This window comes from Pelecanus crispus, chromosome 11, assembly GCF_030463565.1.
Source record: "Pelecanus crispus isolate bPelCri1 chromosome 11, bPelCri1.pri, whole genome shotgun sequence".
NCBI classification, from domain to species: Eukaryota; Metazoa; Chordata; class Aves; order Pelecaniformes; family Pelecanidae; genus Pelecanus; species Pelecanus crispus.
Genome location: NC_134653.1, coordinates 20,077,206 through 20,092,107, shown reverse-complemented (window position 1 = coordinate 20,092,107; position 14,902 = coordinate 20,077,206). Strand labels below are relative to the sequence as shown.

General features: G+C 43.5%; 1 protein-coding gene across 1 annotated transcript; it reads right to left on the bottom strand.

The window, feature by feature from the left end:
• Window positions 1-4,534: 4,534 nt before the first annotated feature.
• JPT2 (Jupiter microtubule associated homolog 2) lies at window positions 4,535-14,014 on the bottom strand. Its single transcript, XM_075719018.1, has 5 exons — window positions 13,971-14,014; window positions 8,209-8,357; window positions 7,567-7,709; window positions 5,596-5,641; window positions 4,535-4,844 (listed from the first exon to the last, which is right to left on the bottom strand). The coding sequence occupies exons 1-5, from the start codon at window positions 14,012-14,014 to the stop codon at window positions 4,660-4,662; spliced, it is 567 nt and encodes a 188-aa protein (XP_075575133.1). The 3' UTR covers window positions 4,535-4,659.
• Window positions 14,015-14,902: the final 888 nt, after the last annotated feature.

Below are 14,902 nucleotides of genomic sequence, written 5' to 3'. Positions count from 1 at the left end.
GTACTCCAGATGAGGTCTCACCAGAGCAGAGTAGAGGGGCAGAATCACCTCCCTCGACCTGCTGGCCATGCTTCTTTTGATGCAGCCCAGGATACAGTTGGCTTTCTGGGCTGCAAGTGCACATTGCCGGTTCATGTCCAGCTTTTCATCCACCAGTACCCCCAAGTCCTTCTCCGCAGGGCTGCTCTCAATCCCTTCATCCCCCAACCTGTACTGATACCAGGGGTTGCCCCATCCCAGATGCACGACCTTGCACTTCGCCTTGTTGAACCTCATGAGGTTCACATAGGCCCACCTCTCCAGCTTGTCCAGGTCCCTCTGGATGACATCTCGTCCTCCTGGTGTGTCAACGGCACCACTCAGCTTGGTGTCATCTGCAAACTTGCTGAGGGTGCACTCGATCCCACTGTCTATGTCATTGATGAAGATGTTAAATAGCACCGGTCCCAGTACGGACCCCTGAGGGATACCACTCATCACCGGTCTCCATGTGGACATCGAGCCATTGACCACGACCCTCTAGATGTGACCATCCAGCCAATTCCTTATCCATCAAACAGTCCACCCATCAAACCCATATCTCCCAATTTAGAGAGAAGGATGTTGTGGGGGACTGTGTCGAATGCTTTACAGAAATCCAAGTAGATGACATCCATTGCTTTTCCCTTGTCCACTGATGCAGTCACTCCTTCATAGAAAGCCACTAGGTTAGTCAGGCAGGACTTGCCCTTGGTGAATCCGTGCTGGCTGTCTTGAATCACCTCCCTGTCCTCCATGTGCTTGAGCATATCTTCTAGGAGGATCTGTTCCATGATCTTCCCAGGCACAGAGATGAGGCTGACAGGTCAATAATTCCCAGGGTCCTCCTTTCTTCCCTTTTTAAAAATGGGCACAACATTCCCCTTTTTCCAGTCAGCAGGGACTTCACCTGACTGCCATGACTTTTCAAATATCATGGAGAGTGGCTTGGCAACTACATCAGCCAATTCCCTCAGGACTCTGGGATGCATCTCATCAGGTCCCATAGACTTGTGTACATTGAAGTTCTTTAGGTGGTCTCAAACCTGATCTTCCCTTACAGTGGGAGGGGCTTTACCCCCCTGGTCCCCATCTTTTGGTCCATTGATTTGGGAGGGGTGAGGAGAGAAGTTGCCAGTGAAGACCGAGGCAAAGAAGTTGTTGAGTACCTCAGCCTTCTCCTCATCCGTTGATCCAAGTTCGCCTTTCTTGTTCATCAGGGGGGTACGCTTTCTTTAACCTTCCTTTTCTGGTTGATATACCTGTAGAAGCCCTTCTTGTTATTCTTTACATCCCTTGCCAAATTCAGCTCCATCCTCGCCTTGGCCTTCCTGACCTCCTCCCTACACAACCAGGCTGTTTCCCTGTATTCCCCCCAGGACACCTGTCCCTGCTTCCACTGCCTGTGCAGTTCCCTCTTACTCTTTAGTTTGACCAGCATGTCTTGATTCCGCCATGCTGGTCTCTTCCCTTCCTTGCCTGATTTTTTACACTTGGGGACTGATAGCTCTTGTGCTCTATGGAAGGTGTCCTTAAAGATCTGCCAACTCTGTTCCGTTCCCCTGTCCCTGAGGACTGTCTCTCAGGGGGTCCTTCTGACTAACTCCTTGAAGAGCTGGAAGTTTGCTCTCCTAAAACTTAGGGTCCTGACTATACTCCTCACTTTTCCCATGTCCCTCAGGAGCGTGAACTCCACCAATGCGTGATCACTGCAGCCCAAGCTGCCTCCAGTCCTGACATCACCGATGAGCTCAGTTGCATTGGTGACCATCAGATCCAGTATCGCGTCCCCTCGGGTAGGGGACAAATCATTAAGGGATGAACACAGCAGTTTTAGAACACCCTGGCTGAGAGGCCACCATGTCCAACTCACCTGAAACTGCAATTTCTGTAGCTGTAGTTACCTCCATACTGTCAGCCAAGACAGTTTGGCACATGAGGAAAGTTTTAATGCACTCACCGGAAGTGTAGAAGTGGGGATATGACTTCTCCACATAAAGAGCATCCCGTGCTCAAGGGGTATTACTACACTATTCTACAAATAGACTTAAATATTTAACACATTTGAATATTTAAGTCTATTTACAATATTGCTGAAGAACATAACAGTATCCCTGCATTGTACAGAACACCATGGAATGTTGCCCACAAAAAGACATTGACCTGAAGAGCCCACCCTTGCTACCAGCCCTTCACACTCCCCAAGGATAAGTGGTGCTTGTCTCATGAGCAACCTTGAGTAGGATGTCACATCTCTAAAGCATACTCCCCACTACAGAAGGCCTGAAAAGATTTGTGCAGTTTTTCCAATTTCAGATAACAAAATTCATCAGTGTATCTACATTGAACTAGATTACCGATTAATTTATAAAAGCAGACATCTACAGCACACAATGAAGTAACAAAATACAGAAGTTTATTGACAATTGCATGATTTATCATTTGATTTCCAATCCCCTTCTGTCCTGGAGAAATGTTCTTATCGGTCTTACTTGATGAGCTGAAAACATGATTTAGAGTCCAAAGAAAGAAATTAAAGAAAATGAACATAGTTTAACTAATTTAAGGCCTAGTTGGAAGTTGCTGTTTAAAAGACAGGCACTACAGCCAATGTACATCAGGTACTAAAAGATAGCAAGTCTAAGCTCAGTATTACAGACAGCATCAATTACACCAGACCCTTCAATTTAGACTTTTCCACATGGTAACCTCTTAAAACCCTGTCAAGTACTGGAACAAGGAATTGAAATGGATGTGTCTGAGACTCAGCCAGAGGCTAGACAGCACAGACTCAAGAATAGCTGCTAGGAAATACATGTTTGGAAGTAACATAAATCCATTACAGGGTTGCAGTTAGAATCACTGTCTTGTTTTCCTAGGGGGGCAAATAACAGGGAGCTCCAAGTCTATCTGAAAGGTACAAAGGCATTGAAATCCCTGCTTTCCATGGCTATTTCTACCCTTAGCGCTACCCCATATATTTCACTTTCACTATTTGAAAAGGCAACTAAGTCTTCATACAGTCATCCACCACTTCTGACATCAACTGAACAGAGCAGTCTAGTAAGCACTATAATCATAGTGCACCTGGCCCAGAGATAGTCCCCTTTAAACAATATCAGTTCCCAGGGAACCTGGGCTTGAACAGCAGTGGATATATGCAGATAAGGCCACTTGTTCTTTGGTGTACCTGAAGAACTCCTGTTTTGATATGTCAAATTTAAAGTGTCACTATTAGATACATTGAACAGTGAGCACCTAATGTTAATATTCATGTATCAAAGCTCTGGATATGATCAGAAAGTCCATTCAGAGAACAAATTATGGGAGCTACCCTCCCCAAAAAATGTTTGTGCAAAACATGCACATCTTCCAAACATGATTTAAGATAGCCAGCACAACCAAAAGGTTTGTATTGCTACAGTCTTTTTTTCTCCAACTAGGATAGCCTACAGTATGTCTCAAAACAACTACAACTGTGGCTTGGGGAGAATCCATGTAGTTCTCCCAACCTTACCAACAAAAATCTGAGGCAGAAAAAGGCAAACATAAGGCTGACCAAAAAGATAAGAGAATTCACTAACAGAGTCAGCACAGACAAACAAACAAAATGCACTGTGGTGAAGACTAGAATAGTCCTGGTTTCTGCAGGGTACAAAGTAAAAACCTTTGCAGAAGCTAAGGCATTTCTACATAGGTTGGGTCAAAGCTAGCTGGCTGGACACGTCAGTATATTCTCCGTGGTAATGGTATGCTAAGTTGTTTCTGTTCAAAGAGCACCATAAAGCTATTGTTTGCACCAACATCTTTACCAGAAGACGTGCAAGCACTCAACCAGGATACTTTAAATAAAAGTCTTCTAGGAGCACCTACATGAAACAGTATGTTGGACTGATATTATCACTTGTCAAGAGCTAGTCGTAGTAATCAGCAGATTACTGAAGGCATCAGAAAGGCCTGAATACTCTGGGGAGGAGAAGACCACAATATTTATTAACATATGATGGTTTATGAGCGTAAAAGAAATTTTCAGCGTGTTTTGTCCTTGTATCAGCAATCATGTGCTGCACAGCAAGAAAGGAGAAAAAGAGAACCAAAGACTGAAGACTCAAAACCACGGTAGCACTAATTGTTCCAGTGGAACGTATTTACATTAAAGTGACTGTAAGTCAACTCACACTGTGAAGCTGCATCCTATTGCCTAGAGGAAAGCAGAGCCTACCTGCTGTGCTTCAGAATCTTTCAGATGCGACCTCCAGGTCCCTACCCATTCACAATGTTTTACATGTTGACTGAATGGATAAGCCTGACTCCACAAAAGTGTCCTGAGCCACTAGCTAGCTAAGAACCTAACAGTCTGATGAACTCACCACAAAGTAGCACTGACCTTTCACAAAGTTATACTAACATCCCCCTCCACCACCCACCCAGGCAGTCCAATACTCACATATTCCACAGGGCACCCTTCCCCTCCCCAGCCCTCCCCCCATAAATCATCAGGTTATCTGTCCTACACACTTGAGCATAACCATCATCCATCTGCCTAAGACTATATCCAAAAACAATAGTCTATAAACTGACTTCACAACCACAGACCAGAGTTTCTGTGGAGACTCTGTTAGTGAAAGTGAACAGATGACTCTAATAGAATGCAATACTTGATTTCCCCCCTGGTGGATTGAGAACTTTGTTGTGCGAGCGTGGCCTTGGCCCTAATCGGGGCTCGTGATTGTCTATCTTGGGTTCTGGCTCCTTGCATCGCTCCTCTTTGCCCAGATCTTTTTTCTCGCCTCCATCTTCCAGCTGTGGCCTGGTATTTTCTGTAGCTGAATAAAAAGAAAAGGAATTGGATCAACTTGCTATTCTGTAGTGCACAAAGTGCCTCATCTTCTGTAGGTTGCATTATTTCCCATGTCTCCCACCCACAGCACACTAAGGTTTCTCTGTATCTGTTCATTTTTCCTGAAGGAAAGAGGTGCTGAGGAAGAATTTCACTTTCCGCAACAATTCCTCTCTTCCTTCAGCGATCTTTCTAACAAAGATATGTAGGCTAAGCAATATACCTTCAGAATTATTCTGGCAGTTTGAGGCAATTAAAAGATGCAACATACCAATGAATCCTTTCATACTGAGCTTGAAAGCAGTGTTCCCATCATTCTTTAACAATAACTAGCTGAGCAATAATACATTTTGTCAGTCACCTATTTGTTACTTACAACTACAGAAGGTCAAGATTATACACTTGAAGGAGACGGCAAGGGAGGAAGCAGCAGTCTGATAGGATGTTTCTCTACATATACAGATTCCATATATATCTATATATACGCACATGGTATCAAGCAAAGTATATACACGCACACGCATAGTATCAAGACTTATGCCTGTGGGGTTCTCCTCAATAAGAAGAGAACCATTTCCCTGAAGTGATTAAATTGCTGATTAACAGAAGGAAAACTTCTCAGTTATGTTATCCTAAACACCAGCCTTAGTCTTATATTTTTAAGACGAAGCATAAGAAACTGCTCCTCAGAGCTTATCTTCTCAAAGAGAACAGAGAAAGGAATTTGTCTTGCTGACCTTCCAGCTTCTTTGGTGTTTCATCTTCTTTCAAGACAATGTGATCCTGCAAAGAAACCAAAAAGCTATCTTAGCATATTATCGTTCTCAAACAGTAACTCTGTCACAAAATCCTTCAGAAAGTTTTGCTTTGTTTCTGATCTAAGTTTATACATTTATCATGGTAAATCCAACAGCTGCAGACACTGTGTGCAGCACCGCATCCCCTCCACCACTGCATAATACCAAAAGCAGTGGTAGAAGCTAACTCCTATGTTATGTCAAGGTGCACATCTCAGACAATTCATTGAAACACAGATGAAGACACTACATCAGTTCATTAGAGGCTTGAAACTTTGTCTATGATAAACAGTTCAGTCCAAAGGCCTGGAATTACTATTTTTGTCAAGCACCCACTACCACCCAGGAGAAGTTGGTATTCACAACTAGAACACAAGCAGCCCTTGAGCACCCTATTTATACTCAGTAATTACTGTCTTCAGTGAGTATCAATAGTGACCCGAACAATCAGGTAATCAACAAAGCCTTTTCCCAAACAAAACCATTTCCCCAACAATCCCAACTGATTGTCGTAAAGGCACAGCAATACTTCAGAAAAGATTGCATATTTTCCCACCCATGAAATTCAACTTGCAGTAATTTTTGCAAATACGCTATCTCCTTTCCATCCCAGTACTTCCCACAATTCCAATGCTCTAATTAAAGACATAGGAATTTCCAAAGTGGTGTCCTCCATTTAGTCAGGAATTCACAGGAATTAATATGTTACATTTTTAAAAAAGCAACTAAAAAGAATCAGAGACCAGCCCAATGAAGAGGTACAGGGCAACAAAACAATGCCCTTTCCTACACCAACAGCACTGCTCCTGACAAAAGCTAGCTCCCAGTCTTTTTTTTCCCTCTCCTCCTTTCTTATGACCCAAATCCCCCAAAATACACTCCAGAGTCTGCATAAAAAGTTAGGCAAAAGCACACTACCGGCACCTTCAAATTTAAGGGGAAAAAAGGAGGGGAAAAAAGTTAAATTGGACTAATCTTTTCTTCCTAAGGTTCCAGGAAAAATGAGACTGCTACTACTTTTTCAGCATAAGAAAGTGAGCTGTGTTTCATGGGATGTTAAGTTCCCATGCTATCTGACATGTCAAAAACATTGCCAACATAGTAGCTACTCACTTAATAGTATCTACTTAGAGTAAGGCAGCAGGTTGTAAATCTGAATATAGGGCATTTAAATACAGAAATAAAGTAATCGACAAAGTATCCTTCTTTTTTCCAAAACCAGAATTGGTCATAACCACAAGTCTCTCCAACTATTACACATCCCAGCTTTAAGATCAAAAAGATAACTGATATAGCAAGACACACTTTTATCTGACATCACAAAATCAAGTGCATGCTGGATCAAAAGCTGATCTTGAGTTAGCTTTTTTCACTGTTGATCACTTAAGCTTTATCTCCTGCTAAAATGCTTTCATGTTGAATGTAGATACCTATATTTAAGAGAGATGAAGGGCACAGCCAGGCCACACGAAGATTTATGACAGTAGCTCACTGGTATTCACTGACTTTCCAGAACTGGTATCAAGATCACCTCTGCCAAATTGCAGAATAAAGAGAAAGATCTTCTCCCTATCTAGCTTAAACATCTCTTGGCTGTGTGCCAGCTGTACCTCACTTACAAGACCAAAGGCTTCAGAAGCATTTTTTTTCCTCTTTTTTTTTTTTTTTGAACACATATCTGCAGTCTAATTAATACTTTTACTGCAAACTACAAAGCATGCTGAGATCTGATATACCAAAGATAACAAGCTATCAAAAAGAGGCTTCAAGAATAACTAATTTGAAGTCACCCTACACATAATTCAGGTCTGTCATCTTAAAAAGAATACAGGCATTGCATTGTGACAAGACTGTAAGACAACTCACTGAGCTGCTAGCTTCTTGGTTTGACAGCAAAATAAGTACAAATACCTTAGGCTTGTTTGGGTGTGCTCGCACAACATTGGTAGATACAGGAGTCCCAAAGATATCACTTGTCTTCCCCCCAGGTGGATTCATGCGTGGACGAGGCTGAGCAGAACTAGAATCCTCAAAAATACCACTTTCTTTTCCCCCTGCAAGGCAGTTGTTAGATTTTTTTTTTTCCTAGATGACTTAGTTTTACCACACTATATTAAAAAAAAAAAAACAAAAAGAATTCACAGACTTCTAGAACCCTACTGCCTAGAGACTTACTTTCACTTGCCTGAAGATACCAGTTGAAATCCTTTGTTACAAGAATTCCCTAGAGGATCTCAGATTCACAGCTGTACTCACTGCAGCTAACTGATGACACAGCTCTAGAATAGAAGCAGTTTTCTTTCATCATTTCCTAGACCTCAGCTTGGAAAGAATTAGATTTGGATGATGTGCTAAAAAGTCTGTGAACATGTAGATCACTGAAATATTCATATATTCAGAAGTCTGAATAGATTTATTGTTCAAGCCCACTCAATTTGTAAAAATGCAACATAAAAAGACAGACAAATCAGAGTGTTCCACTTTAGGAATACAAAACCAGTTCTGTGCTGCAATTCAGAGCCCAATCGTGCTGAGGGAGGAGGCTGCTCTTACCTGGAGGGTTTGTTCTTTTTGGAATGTTTTGAGGTTCTTCAGATGCACCAAAGATATTGGATGCCATCCGGTGTGGCCTACTTGAAGAAGAAACTTCTTCTGTACTCCCAAAGAGATTACTAGAACCTCCTCCAGGGGGCTTCAATACCCTACATTGCAGATGAGAGAAGCAAGAGCAAGTTTGTCTGAAATGTACAGCATTCAGCAGATTTGATGTCCCCTCCCCATTCTCCCTTGTATGTTATGAATAACTCTTCTGATTTGAACTTACTTCAGGTAATTCTGCTATGTCCATGAAGTATCTACTTTTCAAGAGCTGTTCTAATAATTCTCAAGTTCAGCACAAATACTGCCAGCCTCATTATGTTATCTGCAATTACTTGGGATGGTCATAACAGTGCCACCAGAAAACACGCCTATGCTATCTGTGGTGTTCCAGAAGCAACAGGAGATTAAGAGAAGACATACGATTCTTGTTAGTATTTTAAAAATAACCATTACAGAATCAGACTTTCTACTAAACTGCACACGCCAACTTTGCATCTGTGATACAGCTGAAACCCATCAACTTTTAAATAAAAGCAGACACTTCATACTACTAAAAAATTTGCTAGTTTCAACCATCAGTTATCATATTAGCTGCTGTAGAGTTTATAATGGAAAGGTGGAATGCCAAGCCAAATTTTTAGTGGTCAAGATGCAAATCCATTACAACGAAAGCTCTGCACCAGAGTTATATCAAACAGATCCTCATAAAAATTGGAGGTTACAATAGAAATGGACTGACTTCTTGAAAACCTACCAAAAGCCATGCTTGTACTTGAGTACTAAGTCCACAGTTAATACCTATGCCTTGCTCAACAGAGTTCAGGTCCTGTCCTGAAAAGGAACTGAACCACTATGTGGGAGTAGAATCTGTTGAATTAATTGGGAAATTAACAGAAAAGGCATGGGAAAGCAATGAATACCTAGGTATCAAAAACAATCTTTACAGTTATGTCTACTTGACCAACTACCCACAATCTTAGCAGCTGAGCAAAAGCAGTAGGTGAATTATACCTCTTCTAATCTGAATACTTGATATGGGACCTATACTAACCTTTACTTTTATACAAATTAAAAATTGCAAGATCTTTATCCCACTCTACCTGAACAGAATTCAAACATCAGCATCCCCTTCATAGATCTGTGACAGAAGCAAGCCATTTCAGGTTAGATGTCTGCCAGGCATAAAAAAAAGTTCCTCTTGGAGCCAAGATCTACTCCAATTTAACTCTAAGATTTAATTTCACAAAAGCAGAGATATTTGGCTGCTCTGTCAGAAAATGAGCTTTGTCAGCATTTCAGATCTCAGGATGCAGAAAGCAGTTCCATTCCCTTTGGGAGGAAGGAGAAAAAAGTTCCTCTTTTAGTCTGGGAGTAGTTTAAATAGTGAGAACCAGCCTCAGAGGGACTGTCTTTACTAGCCAATTTCAGTATTTTAATCCTCAGTACAACTGTGGATTTAACGAACCCCTTTAGCGTGAGGGAGTAACTAGAATTTCAGTAGACAGAACAACTGTCTTGTCCATTGCACTGGTAAGATCATATCTGAGCAGAAGGTTTATTTACAGCTTAGAGTCCAACAGACCACAGATCCAACTACGCTATACACTTTCCACATACCTTAGAAGATCTCAAACTGCTGTTAATGGTCCAGAAACCATGAGGCAGTTTAAGCATATAAACTTGGGAGATGGAAGGAAGAGAAAAGGCAACAACCAAAAAAAAAAACCAACACCCCACCGAAAAAAACCCTAGAAGGGTTTGGGAAGGGGCTCGTTAAAAAAGTAGGTCTGCTAGTACTCCTCATATAATTTAAGTGATTTCTGACTTTACCCGTTCTTTTCAGCTATTGTTTTTAATGCATGTAGTCTTTCTTGAGGTTTAAGTATACCAGTCTAAGTATACCATCAAAGAGATTGAAAGGAAGAGAAACATAGTTTATAAAGATGGAGTTTCTTACATTACAGATTCATTCCATTTACTGTGCTGTTTTCTTAACACATGCCTACAAGCATAGGAGGGAATAACAAAATAACTACATTCAGATTTTTTTGGTTTAAGAAAAACAACCACTCATAAGAATCAAATTACTTCTCATTCCTGCAACTGGATTTAAGATCCATTGCAGAAAAAAATTCTAGAGAAACCCCATTTTAAGATTAAAGGTCTTGATTATTCAGTCGAATTTAATTAAGCATCAAAAGAAATCCAACACTGATTAATCTGATATCATCCTCCCATTTTCAGCTCAGTATACATACTAGGAAAACCCCACAGTTGCAATGAATAAGTCAGAAGCAACACTTGAGGTGCTTACGAGGTGCTTTGAAATCAGCACAATAGGTGACCTTTTCTGCAAGCATCACCCAAAAGAATGTCTTGACTCTACATACACAAAGTGGCTTTGCCTCCTCAATTTCAGAAACTTCTAATTGCTAGGAACATTCCAAATACTCTATAAATGTTCAAGTGACTGCAACACCAGGTCCATAGAATTCCAACTAATGCAAAGTCAGATAACTAAGTCATTCACAGGAATTATCAAAAATAATATTGTATAGCAACAAGGTCTTCCAGCTTATGACAGCAAAGAGGACAGGGTTTTGCACTCCTTCACTGCAGCCAAAAACTGGGGAGAATACAAAGCTATTTTCTTTCTGTGTAGCCTGTAGAGCATTGCTGACCTCCTCATACTCCTGTGTCACTCAGTTCTAGATCCAAATGAGATATGCAGGTCTCATGCACCAAATAAGAAAGTAGGATTTAGCCTGTGAACCCTACCAAAGGAAAACAGCATGCTAAACTTGATAAGCCAGTGTGAGCTCCTTCGAGTACAAGGAAGTTGTACATACACTTCATAGCAATTTTAGTTTATACTTTATAGTCATTTTAGTTTATATTGGTGTTTATGCCAGTTTACATAGAAATATTTTTGTGTCTTGTAGCCAGATAAGTTAGATCTTCTTTCTTCCTTTGGGAGGAGGCAGGGGGAAGGGAAGGTGTATTTTTATTCTTTTAAACAGTAATGAAAAAAAACCCCCTTTGTTTTCTACCCCCCGCCTCCAGCAGACTAGAAGTCTGTCAATTCATCTAGAACAGCTAACTTAAGAACCCTACCCTGTAAGTTTAAAAGCCTCTACTAATTGCTTTGTTCTCTTCCGGCAGGCTTGAAGAATTTTAATTAGTTCTTGTAGTCTTTTTTTCCTACATTCTAACACACTTGAATTTGAATGCCCTTTCATCATTAAACCTTTCATCCAACCTATGGAAGAGGTGCCAAGACTTATCCATTACTTCAAGACACTGGCTATATATTTTTTTTTTTAATTCTGCCTGAAAGTTAAACACTGAAGTCCTACCAGTTTTCAGACAGTTCTAATAAAGCAGGTAAAATAGGAGAGTTGCATTATACATAAGAGACCATCACTAAGGTAACTAGCAGAAAGCAGGTGTTAAGGTTCGAAACACCAGGCTCTAAAGCAAAGACCAGAAAGTTACTGGGGGCGCTCCTGCTGTTGGATCAATACAAGCTTATGGCTCATTAAATAGCTCACTCATAAACTAACAGCAAGCTTTGTTAAGTCAGTTATGCTCTTGATCTGAAAGCTCTGCAATAGTCTGCAATAACACTGATGGGGAAGAGGGGAACACGTGTATCACATTTCCAAAACAGCTACATTTAATATTTTTAGCTCTATACAGTAGTTGTGAAACTGTTCATATACTAGATGAATTGAGGATACATAAAAGCAATGCATCTTTACAGTGTGCACCAACAGTAGAATGATACAATTCTGTCCTGCTTTGCTTTCAGAGCAACAGCAACTCCTAGACATGCAATTTCTCATTTTATTTTGGAAAAGCAAAACTTCCTTAAAAATACAAAGTGTCATTATTAAAGTTTAATAAAATAAAACTAGGCAGTTAATTCAATTCAGCAAACTAGTTGTTCACTGTATCACTGTACACATCAACTGGATCACTAGAGATACATCTCACTGGACAATTATTTAAGTAGAAGCATTTTCAGCATAATTTATTTCTAACAGTAATACCCCTGTCTCATGAAGTTCTCAAAATGCAAAGCATTTGTTTATAATTTCCTCACAAAGATTTTCACGTTAGGAAGAGCTCTTTCTCCCACTTCCACAGCTGTTGGTGGTTACTGCAAGGATTTTGAATTAGGCTCAGTTTTAATTAGAGAAACTTCTACACATCAAGAACTGCAAAAGGATTTGTACTATCATAAAAAAAAGTTTTATTTAGGGAATGAATGGAAAAAGTGTCCTTAAACCAAGTACTTTTTGCTTTTGACAGCACAGGCCGTATATCAATAGCCACTATCTCAGAGACCACTCTATAAAATCCAATAATGTAATGTATCGCAGTACTGCAGTATGCGTGCTCACCATGCCAGGTCTGTTTATATAGTTGTGTGTATTGCTATGGTTTGTTCTCATGCACAATGAAAACACTCTGCCACAATGCTACAGACCAAACTGTAACAAGACCACCTCTGCTTGCTGTTAAGGAAAAAAGTTATGATGGTCTGCATTCCAGACTCTATCCAGACACCTAATTAATGAGTTAAACATGGTTTCAAAATTACCATGAGAGCAGGAGGGTCTCAGAGACTATACTAAGTGCAGAGCATCCTCAGAAGTCTTTTAAAACCAGGTTATAGCTTAGAACGACTGGAATAAAAGGTAAAGTTAAAACACGCTTACACAATTTCAAAATACTTCCTTGCTTCTCCTCCAAGCACATGACTACCTCGCAGAAGATTAATCACTCCAGCTCCAAGTTATGAGGATATATGCCCTCGTCCAAGTATAACAATACATTTGAACTTCATAAGGTGAAAAGAAGATAACATCTGCTTATGCAGACGTTTGTGTTGGAACCTCTCAAAGCTTCACAGAGCATAACCAGGCCCTCCTCCCTCCTTGAGAGGGTACAAACACGGGGGAAGGAGGGCCTCTACAGCGCCAGGCCTTTCTTCGCGCACCCGAATCCCCTCAGGATCCAGACCTCCTTCTCCAGCTCGGTAAACCCCCATCAGGAACTCAAACCCCCATCCCGGCGGGCCGGGGCCAGGTGCCGAGCGCTGCAGCCCCACGGGGATCGGCCCTGTCTACTCTCTCTCTGCGTGCCCCACGCGCGGGCCTGAGCCCAAGGCGGCGCACACCGCCGGGAGCGCAGCGCGGCGCGCTCCCCGCACCACCCGCTCCCGTGGTGGCGGCGCCATCCCCCAATCCCCGAGGCACAGGAGAGGTAAACTGAGGCATGGAAAGGTCACTGAACAGGCGGCGAGCGCCGCCGCCCTGCGCTGGACTCCTGCCCCAGCGGCTACCGGAGAGATGGGGGGCGGCGTTCCCGCCCACCGAGGCCGAAAAGGCCCCTCAGTAGGGACCCACGCCCCTCAGCCGGAGCCCCCCCCTGCTTCCTGCCCCTCAGCGCCGCACCTCAGCCGGAGCCCCCCCTCTGGCTCCTTCCCCTCAGCTCCAGCGCACACCCTCCCCCCTACCTCCTCCGCCTCCCGGCCCTCAGCCGCAGCACCCGCCCTCCGCCGGAGCCTGCACTTCTCCCGCCTCTCCCTCACCCCGAACAAAGCCCCGCCGCAGGCTCTGCGCCGCCACAGGGCTCTTCCCGTTTGCCCCTTCACCCCCGCACCACCAATCCACCCCCGCACCACCAATCCACCCCCGCTACGCCACCTGGAGCTGGGCTTGGCCGAGTCGGCCTCAGGGCCCTGGAACATGGTGGCTGACAACGGTCTCAACTCCACAGCCCCGCGCGCAGCGCTCCTCCTCAGCTGCCCAGACCTCAGGTAGCGCCGGCGGGCCCGCCCTGTCCTACCGTTGGTTGACCCACTTGCCCATCACATCAAGCAGCCTATCGAACGCAGCTCCCCCTCTCGATATCCCGCCTGTCCGGTGAGCTGCGCAGAGGGCGGGAAGCTTGAAAAGGGCCCGTGTCGTCATTCATCCTGACCGCCTCCCATTGGTAAGACCGCACGTCTGTCAGAGGGAACGACACAGCCATTGGCTGAGAGGAGGAGCTGGGTGAGCGGCAGGAGGCATTTAAAGGACCAGGTAGGGCAGCGGCACCCCGATGGTAAGTGGCCGGCAGAGGGCGCAGTGTCCGCAGCGGGTCTAGTCGCCTTCTCCCTGTGGGGGCGCGGCCCAGCAACCACTCCGCCGCAGACCCGGCTGCAGCCGCCCGCTCTCGTGGAGCGTGTAGTCCCTTCCGCACGGACGACCCCAGCCAGCCCTGCCTCTCGGGCGAGAAAGGCCGGTTTTTGCCCACTGAGGGGTGACGCCCAGTGGCAAGCGGCTGCGACAGCCCCGAGAGGGGCTGGCTCCGGTCCATGTTTCAGCTGTGCAGCTAGCCCCGAGGGCTTTATATGGGCATTTCACCCAAAAGCAAAAATTGGGAGGAAAACCATCATAAGGAATAGCCTCAGAGACGACTTTATAACCTGATGACTTCAGCATTGTGTCTGCTGGGACCAGCCTCACCCAGTTTTGTCAAGAGAGGAGAGGGTTGCACCTCAGTCTCACGAAGCACAGCTGGTGGGGAGGCAATAAGCATACACAGTTGTTGACCCCAGCATGTACTCTGATCATAAACAATCTGTCTGCTATAA

What these genes read in the sequence shown, in the direction of transcription:
- JPT2 (XM_075719018.1), bottom strand. Translation starts at nt 14,014, where the DNA reads ATGTTCCAGGGCCCTGAGGCCGACTCGGCCAAGCCCAGCTCCAG. An exon ending in AAAAAGAACAAACCCTCCAG is followed by an intron (nt 7,710 to 8,208) that starts GTAAGAGCAGCC and finishes ACTGCCTTGCAG; the next exon opens with GGGGAAAAGAAAGTGGTATT. An exon ending in CACACCCAAACAAGCCTAAG is followed by an intron (nt 5,642 to 7,566) that starts GTATTTGTACTT and finishes GTTTCTTTGCAG; the next exon opens with GATCACATTGTCTTGAAAGA.